The sequence below is a fragment of the Cricetulus griseus genome, chromosome 8 (assembly GCF_003668045.3).
Source record: "Cricetulus griseus strain 17A/GY chromosome 8, alternate assembly CriGri-PICRH-1.0, whole genome shotgun sequence".
Lineage (NCBI taxonomy): Eukaryota > Metazoa > Chordata > Mammalia > Rodentia > Cricetidae > Cricetulus > Cricetulus griseus.
This window is the reverse complement of record NC_048601.1, coordinates 6816903-6830545: the sequence shown is the minus strand read 5'-3', so window position 1 is coordinate 6830545 and position 13643 is coordinate 6816903. Positions and strand designations below refer to the sequence as shown.

The window sequence follows — 13643 nt, the reverse complement described above, 5'->3', positions numbered from 1 at the left end:
ATGAGACAGGGTGTCTCACTGACAGTAACCAATTGCCGCCATCCTCCTCTTTGTTCCTTCACAATTCTGGGTTACAAGGTGCATCTTGAAGCCATGCCCAGCTTTTTTTTTTCTTTAACATGGAGGCTAGTGATTTGAACTCAGGTCCTTATGTTTGTATAGCAAGCATCCTCACCCACAGAACTATCTTTCCATCCCTTAAATCCTGTTTCTACAAATGCTGAAGGGGATGTATGAACTTATAAATGAAATCAGAGGTTGGAAATGTTTCCTTACTTTCTTAAGTGATATTGGATATATGGCACACATATATCTTTTTCTCTTGGTAAATGCCAGATGAACGGGACAGTAGGCAAAGAGTGTACGTGTATGGCAGACTACAAATCTTGAAAGTATCTACATACTGTCATTATTAAAGCATTGCGGTTCAAGTAATATTTACATCTTCTGTTTATAGAAATGGGAGTTTATGGAGTTTCAGAAAACAGGGCTTCAGTAAGAGACAAGTTTGTCCCTACAGGGAAGCATTTTGCTCTCTGTCTTGGCCTTACAGAATCAAACAGGCGGCTGTGTGCCATGGTGATTACAGGTAGACATTCCCAGCCAGAGCAGTCATGGTCCATAGCATCTGTGTTGTTGCTCAGGAATCCACTGCTCAATGTTTTAGACATAAAGGTAGGTTTTCTGATCACTGTGAACTCAGATCTAGATATTTACTCTCTTCTGAGCTTGAAACGATGTCAGTCAAGCCAAGTCCAGTTTATTTTTACACATGTATTAGTCTGGTGTATCATATTTGGGGTTTAAATTGGCAATACAAAGCAGAATCACCTTCAACTCACCTTAGATTTGACCTCTAGTGCTATCTTGCTTAGTCTGTGTCCATCTTAAAAATACTGAGTTCATGGTTTTCCTAGTTTATAGAAATAGAATCTAGAGCTACCTAACTAATGGTTTGTAGTGTGGCTTTCGTTTTTGCATTGTTTTGCATCTTTATGTTTTTGTTTATTTTGTTGGTGGGTTTTTGAAACAGGATCTTCTTATGCAGCATTGACTGGCCTGGAACTCAGGAACATCCCAACCCCCACCCCAACTTTGAGCCTTGAGGATCCAGGCATACACACAACACCTAGATTAAAAATGCTCTGATTGTACAATAGCTTTCTCAACATCAAGTTGTGTACATTGGTGCAGAGCTCTGTCTTACTGTTGGCAGTCTCTTCTGGTGACTTTGGTATTTAACTGTCTTCTTACTGTCCAAACAGTGTGTGGGTTTCAACAGACCACGATGAAATTGAGAATGTGGCCAAACAGTTCGGTGCACAGGTTCATCGAAGAAGTTCTGAAACGTCCAAAGACAGCTCTACCTCACTAGACGCCATCGTAGAATTCCTTAATTATCACAATGGTATGAGTTTGCCTACATTTAAATTATATGTGATCTGTAGCCATGTTTACCATTACCCAACACTTGGGTTAACATCTCATTTCAGATCTCAGTATCATATGCTCATCAGGACTGTGCGTGTTTGACGTCTTTTCTTTGTTTTGTCTTCAGAGGTTGACATTGTGGGGAATATCCAAGCCACATCTCCATGTTTACATCCCACTGACCTCCAGAAAGTTGCAGAAATGATTCGAGAAGAAGGATATGACTCTGTCTTCTCTGTTGTGAGGCGCCATCAGTTTCGATGGAGTGAAATTCAGAAAGGAGGTAACCCAGCTCATCGTACGGAAAGTCAGGCTTTGTTTTGCTTTGTGGATGAACACCATTAGCAGTAAGGAGAGCTAAGGAGCAGTAAGTGTTTGGTGCACAGCTGCAGTGACAAATTAATCCAGTCTAGACCTCCTTACGAAGCAAAATGGTAAACACCAAATTAACTCAGCCTCCCACTCTTTAGACATCCCAGCCTCTGTCTCTGTGAGTTGGCGAAGCAGACTTGTCAGTTTTTAGATCAGCTCCTTTTGTGTTGCTTCTTGGCCTGCCAGGCGAGCATCAAACCACATCAACCCTCCATATTGAATTAGTGTATCACCTCCACGGGAGATCCTGAGGTAGAGTGAGTGTTGAGGGTGACGTGCTGTGACAGGTCCTCAGGTGATTGCCGTACATCTTAGAGAAGTTGGCCATGCTTGAGTGATTGAGCGCCAGGGACGGCTGTTCCATCTCCTCACGGTCCTGACCCTTTGGAGCTCCTGGGAAGCAGAGTGCTGCTGGTGGATGGGGTCTAAACCAGGCTGGCAATTGTTGGGCTCCATTACATTTCTTGTTTATAAACCCATAGCTGCTCGCTGAGTCAGTTGTGTGGTTGTCTGTGTCGTTTTCCATCCTTGTTAGAGTAGATGGGCATGTGCAACATGGTGGCTCTAGCACCACTCAGCTGTGGTAACCATGCCAACGCAGAGGCCTTGAAAGTAGAAACACATACTGCAGGGTAATGGGGAGATGGCTTGGTGAGTAAAGCATTTACCACACCTTGTGAGGCCCAATGTTCTGATCCTCAAAACCTGTGTAAAAGATGAGTGGGCATGGCAGCCTCCTAGTGACACAGACGGGATTCCTGAGAAAGTTGGCTGGCTAGCCTCATCAGTCTCCAAGCTCTGGGTTTGACTGACAGATCCAGCTGCACAAAGGGAAGTGCAGAGAGCTGTGGGAAAATGCCTGAGGCAAATGTTGGGCCTGCACACCTATGCACCACCTCCACATGCACACACGTGTGCTCATACATGTGTGACCGTCATAGCCCTGTGTGCACAGTTTAGTGTGAATTCAGGGTCACGGTGTCTTGTTAACAATCTTAAACTTACTGCACGTTGAGATGAGATGATGATTGTTTCCTTCTGGCATTTGAAGACTGCTTTCTGAAGTGCTGTCATGAAAATGCCTTCTGTTTTCCACATTTTATCAGCAGTACAGCTGGGGCTCTTGCCAGCAGTGACCTGTCTAAGACACTGGCCTTGGGATGTTTCTCTACAGTGTTTTCTTTGTCCTCTTTCTGGAATCCATTCTTAGATTTGAGTGGTTTCTGGTTTGGGTTTCTCAGTCTGCTCTGTTCTCATATCTCTGTTTACTTTTGAGCAATTCCAGCTGGCTGGAGCCTGATAACTATCTCTTCAGCCAGTTTTAGCCGTTGAATTACCTCAGGGTTTTTGTTGTTGTTGTTGTTTTCTAGTCTGGATATTTGAGTTCATTTTTTAGGAATTCCATTCCCTATTGAAATTTCCATGTTTATCTATTTTCAGTATCTTTTTTTAATATCTTGAGCATATTTATGGCAGACATTGGAAAGTTCTTGATGCAAATTTCAGCATTTTTGTTCTTTTAACTGAGTCATTTCTCCTACTGTTGGTCCTCTTGAATGTGACCTCCCTGTTTCTGCTTCTCTGTGTGTCTCATGGTGTGGCATATACCTGCCGCAGACAGTGGAACCCACATTTTCCTTCAGAGGAGACTTGCCTCCATTTCTGAGAGACACAGGGATAAGCAGCTGATGACAGCGGTCCAGTGAGAAGTTGTACTAGACTCACCCTGCAAATCCAGGCCACTGCTCAGTGTGGCTGCCAATTACGGGAAGATTGTGTAGGTACAACTGGCTCCCAGTCAACCACTGCACGTAGGGTGGGAGACACCATCATACAGTGTTGTAAGGAGACGTCAGCTTTCTAGTGCTGTGAGCCTCTTGCCCCATCTCCAGCCTACCCCCACCCCTCCCCCACCCCCCCCCCCGCCCCCCCCCCGTGTAGGGCATGGCAGCGGGAAGAACTGGTGATGCCATATGTTCCCTGTACCTGATAGTCTGTCCACACATCCATGAGTTTGAATCTTCCCTCTGTTCTTCCTGCAGCAGACTCCTCTGCTTGTGCCAGTCTCCTGCCTTACACTACATAAAGTGTCTCTCAGGAGAAAGCCTTGTCCTGTCCATCTTGTTGAGTCCCTGAATTTTAGCTACCTATCCCCACCTCTGTTGCAGGTTCCCTAAAGGCAGAGAGCTGCCTCTGCTGCAGTCTCCAGCAGCTTGTAAACTGTGTTGCCACTAGCTGTTAAACCTATTTGCTGAATGTCCCTAACTTACGTCAGACCCAAGTCGGATGGCATAGAACATGGTTCGTGAGGGGAGGGGTAAAGGTTAGTCATGGGAGCCTTCACATACAGCACTGACAGCCCAAAGTAAAAACTTCTGAAGCAACACCAGCATCTACTTGAACATACACACGCACATGCATATACCCCCCAAATACACACATACGTGCATGTATACCCAAACATGTCTTCATCCCAGAATCGGGAAATCCAGTAAGAGGGGAAGGGACTCTCCATATTGCCAGCAAAAGCTTCACTGTTCTATCCATTGTACTCATTAATGTTGACTCTGCTGGGCTTTTATTATCAGTGTAATAAATATTTATTGTAAACACCAAATAAAAACATCTACATATTTCCACTGGTAAAAAGCTTTGATATATATGGGCTGGGAGTGTGGCTGGGTTGGCAAAGTCCTTGCCGCGCATGCACAAGGCCCCGAGTTCAGATCAGCACTGCATAGTGCTGGGCGTGTGGGTATGACTGTCATGTCATCCCATCACTCAGGAAGTGGATCAGGGACCTCCCAAGTGTAAGGTCATACTCCGTTAATTAGGGAGTTCGAGGCCAGCCTGGGTTAGATGACACTCAAAAGCAAACTGAAAAAGAAAACCTCCAGTGATTTAGTGGGAAAGTCCTTAGTTTTTTATGATAATTCTGTGAAAACACTTTCTAACCTTGTTAGGCAATGTGCACACACTGTATTTCTAAGGCTGAAAATAATGAGAAATAGATAAAAGAGGTCAAGTATGGGTGATGTTTTATGACAAGTCCCAGTCTTTGGAAGCTGTTCTAAGGTTGCCTGCATGCCCTCCAAAACCACAGTACTTTTATCAATACCTTAAACCTGAATTTCTCTGAATTCCTTCATGAAATACTTTCTCTGCTATTAAAGGTGCTACAAATCATAAGGAATGTTAGCAGTTGTCCCTTTAGAAATAGTACTTTTTGTTATGAAGATACAGATGTCTGCATTCTGAGGGATTTTATTTGTGCTTTCACTAAGTGAACGGTGTCTGTTCTAAGTAATGTAGACTACTGTAGCTTTTGCTTTTAGTTCGTGAAGTGACTGAGCCCCTGAACTTGAATCCAGCTAAACGGCCTCGTCGACAAGACTGGGATGGAGAGTTATATGAAAACGGCTCATTTTATTTTGCTAAAAGACATTTGATAGAGATGGGTTACTTACAGGTTTGTATATTCATTTTATACAACTCTTCAAACCCTTCTGTATTGTGTTTGGAGTTCTGGGAGAGGAGCTTGGCTACACCATCCTTAGAGTAAAGGTGGGGTTATCATCCAGCTGCTGGTCCTGAGCTTCACCCGCAAGGTGATCTTCAGAATTCACAGTCAGTGTCTGTGGAGTTCTGTTCAGTTGAATAGTGAGGTAAACATGGGGTAAGGGCTGAGAACTGATAGGGTCATCAGTTGTTTGTTGTCCATATTAGGTTACAATTAGATTGTGGCAGTGTGGTTAAATAATTTCTACTACTTTAAAACAGAAAATATCCAAAGCTACGGAGAGACACCCTGTCTCGAAAAACAAACAAACAAAACAAACAAAACAGAAAACAAGCAGTTCAGTAGATCTGGGAGAGCATTGACCTGGTTTTCTGGAAGGCCAAATTCTGTGACTGTCCCTATGTCACCTTGACTATTGTTCTGTGCTCTTGTTTTGAAATGAGAGGATTGGCAGTCTCTCATTCTTGAGCCTGTGTACTGAAAAATTGGTTCGTTTGGTTATAGCTGCTGATGCACCCTTAGGGTGGGCTGTGGGAAACCCTGCAGCACCTACAGCCGTCTGCACGGCTGCTGAGGAGCGTGCTCATTCCTACCCCATTTTAGAGAGCTGACAACTGCAGCTCTGAAAAATAAAACAATTAGGAGCTGGCTCTGGAGTTGGGAGCCCTGGCTGCTCTTCCAGAGGCCCCAAATTCAGTTCCCAGCACCCACACGGCGGCCACCACCGTCTGTTCACTCCAGTTCTAGCAGAGTCAGCACCTCCTTCTGGCCTCTTTGCACACTATTTATGCAAACAAAACATGCTGTACACAAAACAGCAAACTTTTACAAATGAAACATTCAAGACAGAAACAATACTGTTGAGACTTAGGCCCTTATCTTACTAAAAAAGAAACAAACGGGGGAGCATGGGTCCGAGATGCAGGGGTGGAAGGAGCTTGGTGGGTAAAGCACTTGCAGACAACTGTGAGATCCCCAGAAGTCCCTAAGAGCCTGGTGGTCATGGGACCCTGCCTGTGGCTGCAGAGTTCAAAAGGTGATTGTGCGCATCCCCTGGGCCAGCTGGCCTGCAGGGTGGTCTGTCCCAGTGAGTGAAGAGGGGGTGATTAAGGGAGACTCCCAGTATCAATCTGAGCCTGTCACGTGTGCATGAGCCAGGTTCATGTACCCCACATGTGTATATCCACACATGTGAACAGCATGCAATAAAGAGTAGTTTCATGGTGGCCCACCTTCTGAGCATGTGCAAGACTGGTTTTAATTCCAAACATCAAAAGAGCAACCTCTCCATTCTAAAATTTCTCCTGTGACTCATATTCTGAGAACAAAGGGTTTGTTTCCCCTAGTCTTTAGGTCAGTACATAGGCAAACAGAAGTCTGGTCCTTCAGTTACATTCTAGAGGTCAGGTTAGATCTCACACACAGGTACCCCCCCACACACACACACACATTCACACACACACACACACACACACACACACACACACACACACACACACACTTTTCCTGCCACCCTTTGCTCTTCTCTGGGGACAGCTGTGGTCTAGCCCTTCCCAAATGTATGGAGAAGAATTGTTTCTCAAGTAACAAGATTGCGAAAACAGTTTTCAAATGAAGTCCCCATAGTTGGTCTGGTCTTTGAAATGGCGTCAGAGCAATGGCCCTTCTCGTGCCCTGTGCAGCGTAGCTGCAGGTGCCACCCCAGCCCTGGCCTGGAACCAAAGACCTGAAAACCAGCATGCGGCTGTCAGGTGGTGAGGGGAGACTTCAGAGGGAAAGGCAGCTCTCAGGCTCCTGAGGAAGCTCTGGGGTCAGAGTGCTGGCGGGAGGGTGTCTCTGCCCTTTCACCTAAGACAGATCATCTACTTAAAGGAAAACGGGGAACTTGAAAACGCATTGTTTGATTTGAACTCTGTTGCTGGTTTTCTGGATTATTGCTTTTCCTAATAATGCAAACCCAGATCTAAACTGCATGTCCATAAGTGAATGTCAGAACACTCACCATGTCTCTACTGTCTTTAGGGTGGAAAAATGGCTTATTATGAAATGCGAGCTGAGCATAGTGTGGATATAGACGTGGACATTGACTGGCCAATTGCAGAGCAAAGAGTTTTGAGGTAAAAGGAGGAAAAAGGTCTGTGGTAGCCATGGACCAGAGCCCAGGGCTGTTTTTAGCATGTTTAACTAGCCTTGTAGACATTGATTTGAGATAGTCTTTGGACTCAGTTTCCTCAAATGGGGAGATGTGCGTATAAAACACACCTGTAATGACTTTGTAAGCTGGCGGGGGGGGGGGGGCTCAGTTTGGCTAAGCAGTGTGTTCTTACACTGCCTGCAAAGTGTACAGTGAAGTGAATTTGAAGAGTACTGTCTGAGTGACGGGTGCTGCTATAGATGCCCTTGGCCGGATGCCAGTGTGAGGGGCACTGGGTTTGAACTCAGCAGTTCTGTCTTGGTTTCTTTTAGATTTGGCTATTTTGGAAAAGAGAAACTGAAGGAGATAAAGCTTTTGGTTTGCAATATTGATGGATGTCTCACCAATGGCCACATTTATGTATCAGGAGACCAAAAAGAAATAATCTCTTACGATGTCAAAGATGCTATTGGCATAAGTTTGTTAAAGAAAAGTGGTATTGAGGTACGTGCTCCCCGAATACAGAAGTATGTACGAAATTTGATTCAAGGTCAAAGAACATCCCAGCAATTAAGAGATTCAAAGTTTTACTATTTACATAAACTTTTTGAAGTACTGCTTGGTATATGCCTTAAAAACTCTTGACACTAGAAAGATGAAACTGGAGGTTTTCCAGTTGGTTAATATCTCCTGTTTAATTATACTTCAAACACTTCTTCGTTTTCCATAGAACCTTGGAACAAGGAAGATTTCCTTAATTTGTGTTGGTAACTAGAAAGGGGCAGACATTTTGTAGACTTTTTAATCGTAGCCTATTCATGTGAATGAAATTGTTAATTGAGAATAATTTAATGTATAGGTGTATTTCTTAAAACAAAGGTTAAACCAGGCCTGGTGACAACAGACCTGACTAGGGAGCTGAGGCAAGAAAATCATGAGTTCAAGAACTGACTCGAGATTAAACATGAAAAGGGGCCTGGAGACAGAACTCAGGGATAAAGCACTTGCCTAGCATGCTTGCACGATAGCTTGGATACAATCCACAGTTCAGCAGGGAAAAGGTTAAATAATTACAGTTCACTAGGAATCTTTGCTATGTGGTGCTTTACAGCACGGGGTAGACGTTCCTCCTGAGCAGGTGACTGACTGGGAGAGGCTGTGTGCTGCCTGGCACAGCTCATGTGCTGCCTGGCACATAGGCAGTAGTAGTCAAGCATGCTTTGTGTTGTAGTTGATTTTTGTAACTGGCCCTTCAGAAGGTCAGAGGACCACTCGCTTGTGACTTGAGTCCCCACAGCTTCATTCATCACCAGGCCTGTCTTTGTTCCTCCCTTCTGACAGCCTCATTTCTTTTCCAGGTGAGACTCATCTCAGAAAGGGCCTGCTCCAAACAGACACTCTCCGCCTTAAAGTTGGACTGCAAAACGGAAGTCAGCGTGTCAGACAAGCTGGCCATCGTGGATGAGTGGAGGAAGGAGATGGGGCTGTGCTGGAAAGAGGTGGCCTATCTCGGTGGGTCATTTGCCGGTCTGCTTACCCCGTCAGAATAACCGGAAGGGAAAGTCTCCAAAACTGCAGACCAAAGTATCACATTAGAACAGTCTGGGCCAGAGGGTAATGGCAGTCGCTGCCAAGTCTGGTGACCAGAGTTCAATCCCCAGGATACGTGTGGTAGAAATAGAGAACAGACCTTCGAAAGGTGCCCTACCCTTTAACTCTTCTGTATGACTGACTTTACATATTCATAATCAACAAACTAAACAAACATTAGAAAGAGAAACAAAGATAAAGAAAGCTTGACATTGTGTAGGAATGTGTCATTTATGTAGGCAGAGGCCTAGAGGCAGAGGCCAGAAGGCACTGGCAAAGGCCTAGTGTGATCAAGGGAGGTGGTGTCCTTTGCGTTTATGAAAATGTTCCCTTCACAAATATGTATAGCTTGTAAAAAAAAAAAAAAAAAAAAAAAAAAAACCTCAATGTGAGCAGTGTTTTAGATGGGCACATAAATGTATAAGAACACATTCCAGGGCTGGAGAGATAGCTCAGAGGTTAAGAGGCCTGACTGTTCTCTCTGAGAGCCCAGGTTTGCTTCCCAGCACCCACACAGTGACTCACAACCTTCTGTAACCCAGTTCCAGGGCACACAGCACCCTCTTCGGGCCTCCACGGGCACTCAATGAACATGGTTTACAGACATACATGCAAAACACTCAGACACATAAAATTAGAGAAAAAAATCTTGTTAAATTTCTTAACTGTGTTAGTGCTGTGCCAGGCATGGTGGTGAGTGTCTGTGGCCCAGCGTGGGAAGGCAAGAGGATTGCAGGTTCAAGCTTGCGTCTCAGCAGCTCTCCTAAGAAAAATGTAAAGACAGGATTGTGAGTGAGCGACTGAGGAAAACAGCTAGCATTGACCCTTGTCCTCCATGCATTTGCAAACCCTAACCCCACACACAGCATGGCAAGGTTTCAGACAGTTGCCAATATTTGACCATGTAACAGCTATTAAATGGTTTTAAGGAGTATTTATTGTGTGAGTTTGATAATACTGTGTTAGTTTGATAACTGTATTTTTCTTTTTTTAAAATAATTTTGTTTATTTATTTACTATGTATACAACATTCTGCTCCCATGTATATCTACACTCCAGAAGAGGGCACCAGATCTCATAACGGATGGTTGTGAGCCACCATGTGGTTGCTGGGAACTGAACTCAGGACCTCTGGAAGAGCAGCCAGTGCTCTTAACCTCTGAGACATCTCTCCAGCCCCTGTATTTTCCTATTAGATATAAATGCTTAAACGTTTGGGGATAAAGACCAAGAAGTGATGGCGCACATCTTTAATCCCAGCGGTCAGGAGGCAGAGGCAGGTGGATCTCTGTGAGTTTCAGGACAGCCAGGGCTACACAGAGAAACCTTTCTTGAAAAAATTTAAAAAAAAGTTTGGGGCTAAAGTCTGTGTGTGAATTCCTTCCACACTCTACCTCCAAGGAAACTAGGGTATAGGGCAGAGAAAGAAATAGTGATTAAATAATCTAAAACTGATAATTATTAAATATGACACCTGGGACCCTTGCATAAATTTGAAGTTTCCCTTCAGGTTGTCATTTGTGATTCAAGTGCAGAATCCCTGGTAATGATACACACAGTAGCAAAGGATATGCCTCACCCTCCACTCTCCCTCCGTAGCTGGTAAGAGCTGCATCTGAGCTGCTCAGGGAAAGCCCTGCTCTCACTTTCACTTAAAGGAGCTGTTTTGTTCTGTGATTGTTGTGTTCCTGCTGCTATGCCATCTTACCTATGGGTTGTGGTTTGCATCATTTAGCAAGAACCTTCTGTATCTCTTTCCTATTTGAATGGTGTTCATCTCGCTTGCAGGCAATGAAGTATCTGATGAAGAATGCCTGAAGAGAGTGGGCCTTAGTGCTGTTCCTGCTGACGCCTGCTCCGGGGCCCAGAAGGCTGTGGGGTACATTTGCAAATGCAGTGGTGGTCGGGGAGCCATCCGGGAGTTCGCAGAGCACATTTTCCTCCTGATAGAAAAGGTTAATAACTCATGCCAAAAATAGAAATCAGTGTCATGTGAGGGACAGGCTTGGCTTTTGTTTTGATCACATCCCATGGTGTAATTTGCAGACTCGTGATCTGATTTGTGAGATACCTGACTCTTTTCAAAGAGGTTCTCAAATCATTGTCGCAGAACCCACGAGATAATTATGTCTGCTTTCCTCTGGTGCAAGGTTATTACTGAGGGATCGATCTAGTGTTCCTCAGACTTTTAGTAAATGCAAGTCAGACATCATAAACAATCAACTTTGTGTTGTACCCTGTCAAACTGTGTTTGTGTGGTTTTAATGATGCTGAGGTTTTATTTATTTTAAGGCAGTGTGTCTGGCAAGACAAACTATGTCGATTAATAAAGTTCATAAACTTGATGAAGTTTTGTTCTATAGAAGACACTTCCTAGGCATTTCCTTTAGCACTAGCCATGCAATCTCAAAAACAAGTGACTGGACACCAACTATGATACATGGTGACCGTGCTTTGTGTATGCACACAGAGAGAACACACACACACACATAAATGCAGAGATCTAAATAATTCATGCCTTTGCCTGTTCTGTAATGATTTAGAAGAGGCAGAATGAACCATTGGCAGCCACAGCTGAAGTAATGCTCCCCTCATATACTAAACTCAGCTTCCACAGTGACCCTGTGGCCAATGCAGATTGTCCCCACCGGATTCCAAGAATGAGGCATCAGCTCAAATGTGGACACTTAACAAATAGTAAACGTTGTTTACAGAACATTTACAACTCTTCCCACCATTAAAAGGAATCTCATATTAGTGATGACAAGAAGTAGGTCCTTCATGCCCACTGTTGTAGACAAGTTTTGTCACCACGGGTCTGCAGTTCTCAACTCAGTTTTCACCTCAGATCTTATCACAGGTGTGTCAGCTCTAACCACCAGTCCCTAGGCTGTTCATGCAGTAAGCCAGAGCCTTGGACTGACCCCTTTGTTATATGACAGCCTAGGTGGTGTGGTGGCACATTCCGAGCTCTAGGGAGTTCAGTGCCATAGTGAAACCTTGTCTCAGAACAAATAAGGAAAGTCAAGAAAGCTTGCCTCAGTTTCTCCTGTGTGCCTGTTCAGTCAGCAAGTTTTGAGTCTGATGCTGCCAGCCCCACACCCTTCAGATTTTTCTAGGTCCCTTGTTTTAGTGCTTAGAGCTATCTTTTGTAAAATCTTCTAGTTACTCCATGCTAACCACAGAAAAAAAACACTTCAGTCAAACACTGGCCACAACCACTTCCAATTGCTGTGGGTAGTCCCGTTTTGTCAATAGTGCCCATATTTAGCCTGGGGTCAAGTTCCACCCATATGAACTATTCATTCCTCAGATATACCGCCCCTCAGGAACTACTGTGTGAGAAAATAGAGTTTTACACTAGGGTCCTTGTTCCAGTCACCCAAACTCTGTACAGGGTGGAAATGCAGCTTCACTGTTGAAACTACTGTTCATGGTTCCACTGATAGAAACCCCTGGGCAAGAAGATGCTGCGCGCTCGTCTGTAACAGGCAAAAGCTTACTCCAATCCCCCGGACCACAAAAACGCCAGACAATGAAAGCAACACTTTTGGAGCTTGTCTGAACAGAACAACTCAAACTCACCCAGAGAACCTCAAACTTCCCAAAGCAGTTGCAACCAGATACCATGGATGAGGCTCTTTAGTAGTGTCTGGTAAGGAAGCCCAAGTGTGGGCCACAGTGTGAGAAACACCTGGGGCGGCCGGTGCTGGCAGGGTGCCAGTGGGCTCCTACAGGGTCTGGAAATCTAAGCAAGGGAATCTCTTGGCCACAGGCAGAGAAGGAAAACAGCCACTGGGAACTCCTTACCTTTTCCTCCCTAGTAAGACTGCTCCAAGGTGAAGGCCCTCTCCCCTCAGCTCAGGAGAATCCGTAGTGAGCAGCAAAGAAGGCATCAAGGAAGCAGACCAGGACACCACAGGGACAGGACTTGGGAAGAAGCCCTGGAGGAGGCACGGGACAGCTTGGAGAGTGAGTGACCATTGCAGAATGCCACGGCTTCCTCTCTTTTTTTTTTTTTCTGGTTAAACTTAGTGTGTTGTGTTTTTATTTATTTGCAATTGTTTAAAAATTAAAGTTTATAAGTTTTTTATTCCTCTCACACAGTCTATCCCAACCACAGTTTCTCTTCCCTCCACTCTTCCCAGACCCCTCTCCCCCCAGCCTTCCCAGATCCACTCCTCTGTTGCCCTTCTGAAAAAAACTAGACCTCCCAGGGTATCAACTGAACATGGCATAACAAGTTACAATAAGACTGGGCACAAAGCCTCCTATTGAGGCTGGACAGACAACCCAGTAGAAATCTACAAGACTGACCTATCGGGGCTGGAGAGATGGCTCAGCGGTTAAGAGCACTGACTGTTCTTCCAAGAGGTCCTGAGTTCAATTCCCAGCAACCACATGGTGGTTCACAACCACCTTGAATGAGATCTTGTGTCGTCTGCTGGCATAAGACATAATAAATAAATAAAATCTTTAAAAAAAAAAAAAAGAGTGACCCTATCAAAGACACCTGGTAATGGGGGATGCAGAGCCCGCTCCAGCCATCTTTTGTAACCAGGGACAGCTTCCAGCAGTGGAATTGGGACACCAACC

At 44.7% G+C, this 13643-nt stretch overlaps 1 protein-coding gene across 1 annotated transcript; it reads left to right on the top strand.

Annotated features, from left to right (window-relative positions):
• Positions 1 to 1265: 1265 nt before the first annotated feature.
• Cmas (cytidine monophosphate N-acetylneuraminic acid synthetase) lies at positions 1266 to 11392 on the top strand (the record flags this gene model as incomplete). Its single annotated transcript, XM_027430160.2, is given in 7 exon segments — positions 1266 to 1408; positions 1559 to 1714; positions 5139 to 5272; positions 7346 to 7440; positions 7790 to 7961; positions 8816 to 8969; positions 10836 to 11392. Coding segments are annotated over 7 exon segments (1045 nt in total), but the record flags the coding sequence as incomplete, so codon positions are not given.
• Positions 11393 to 13643: the final 2251 nt, after the last annotated feature.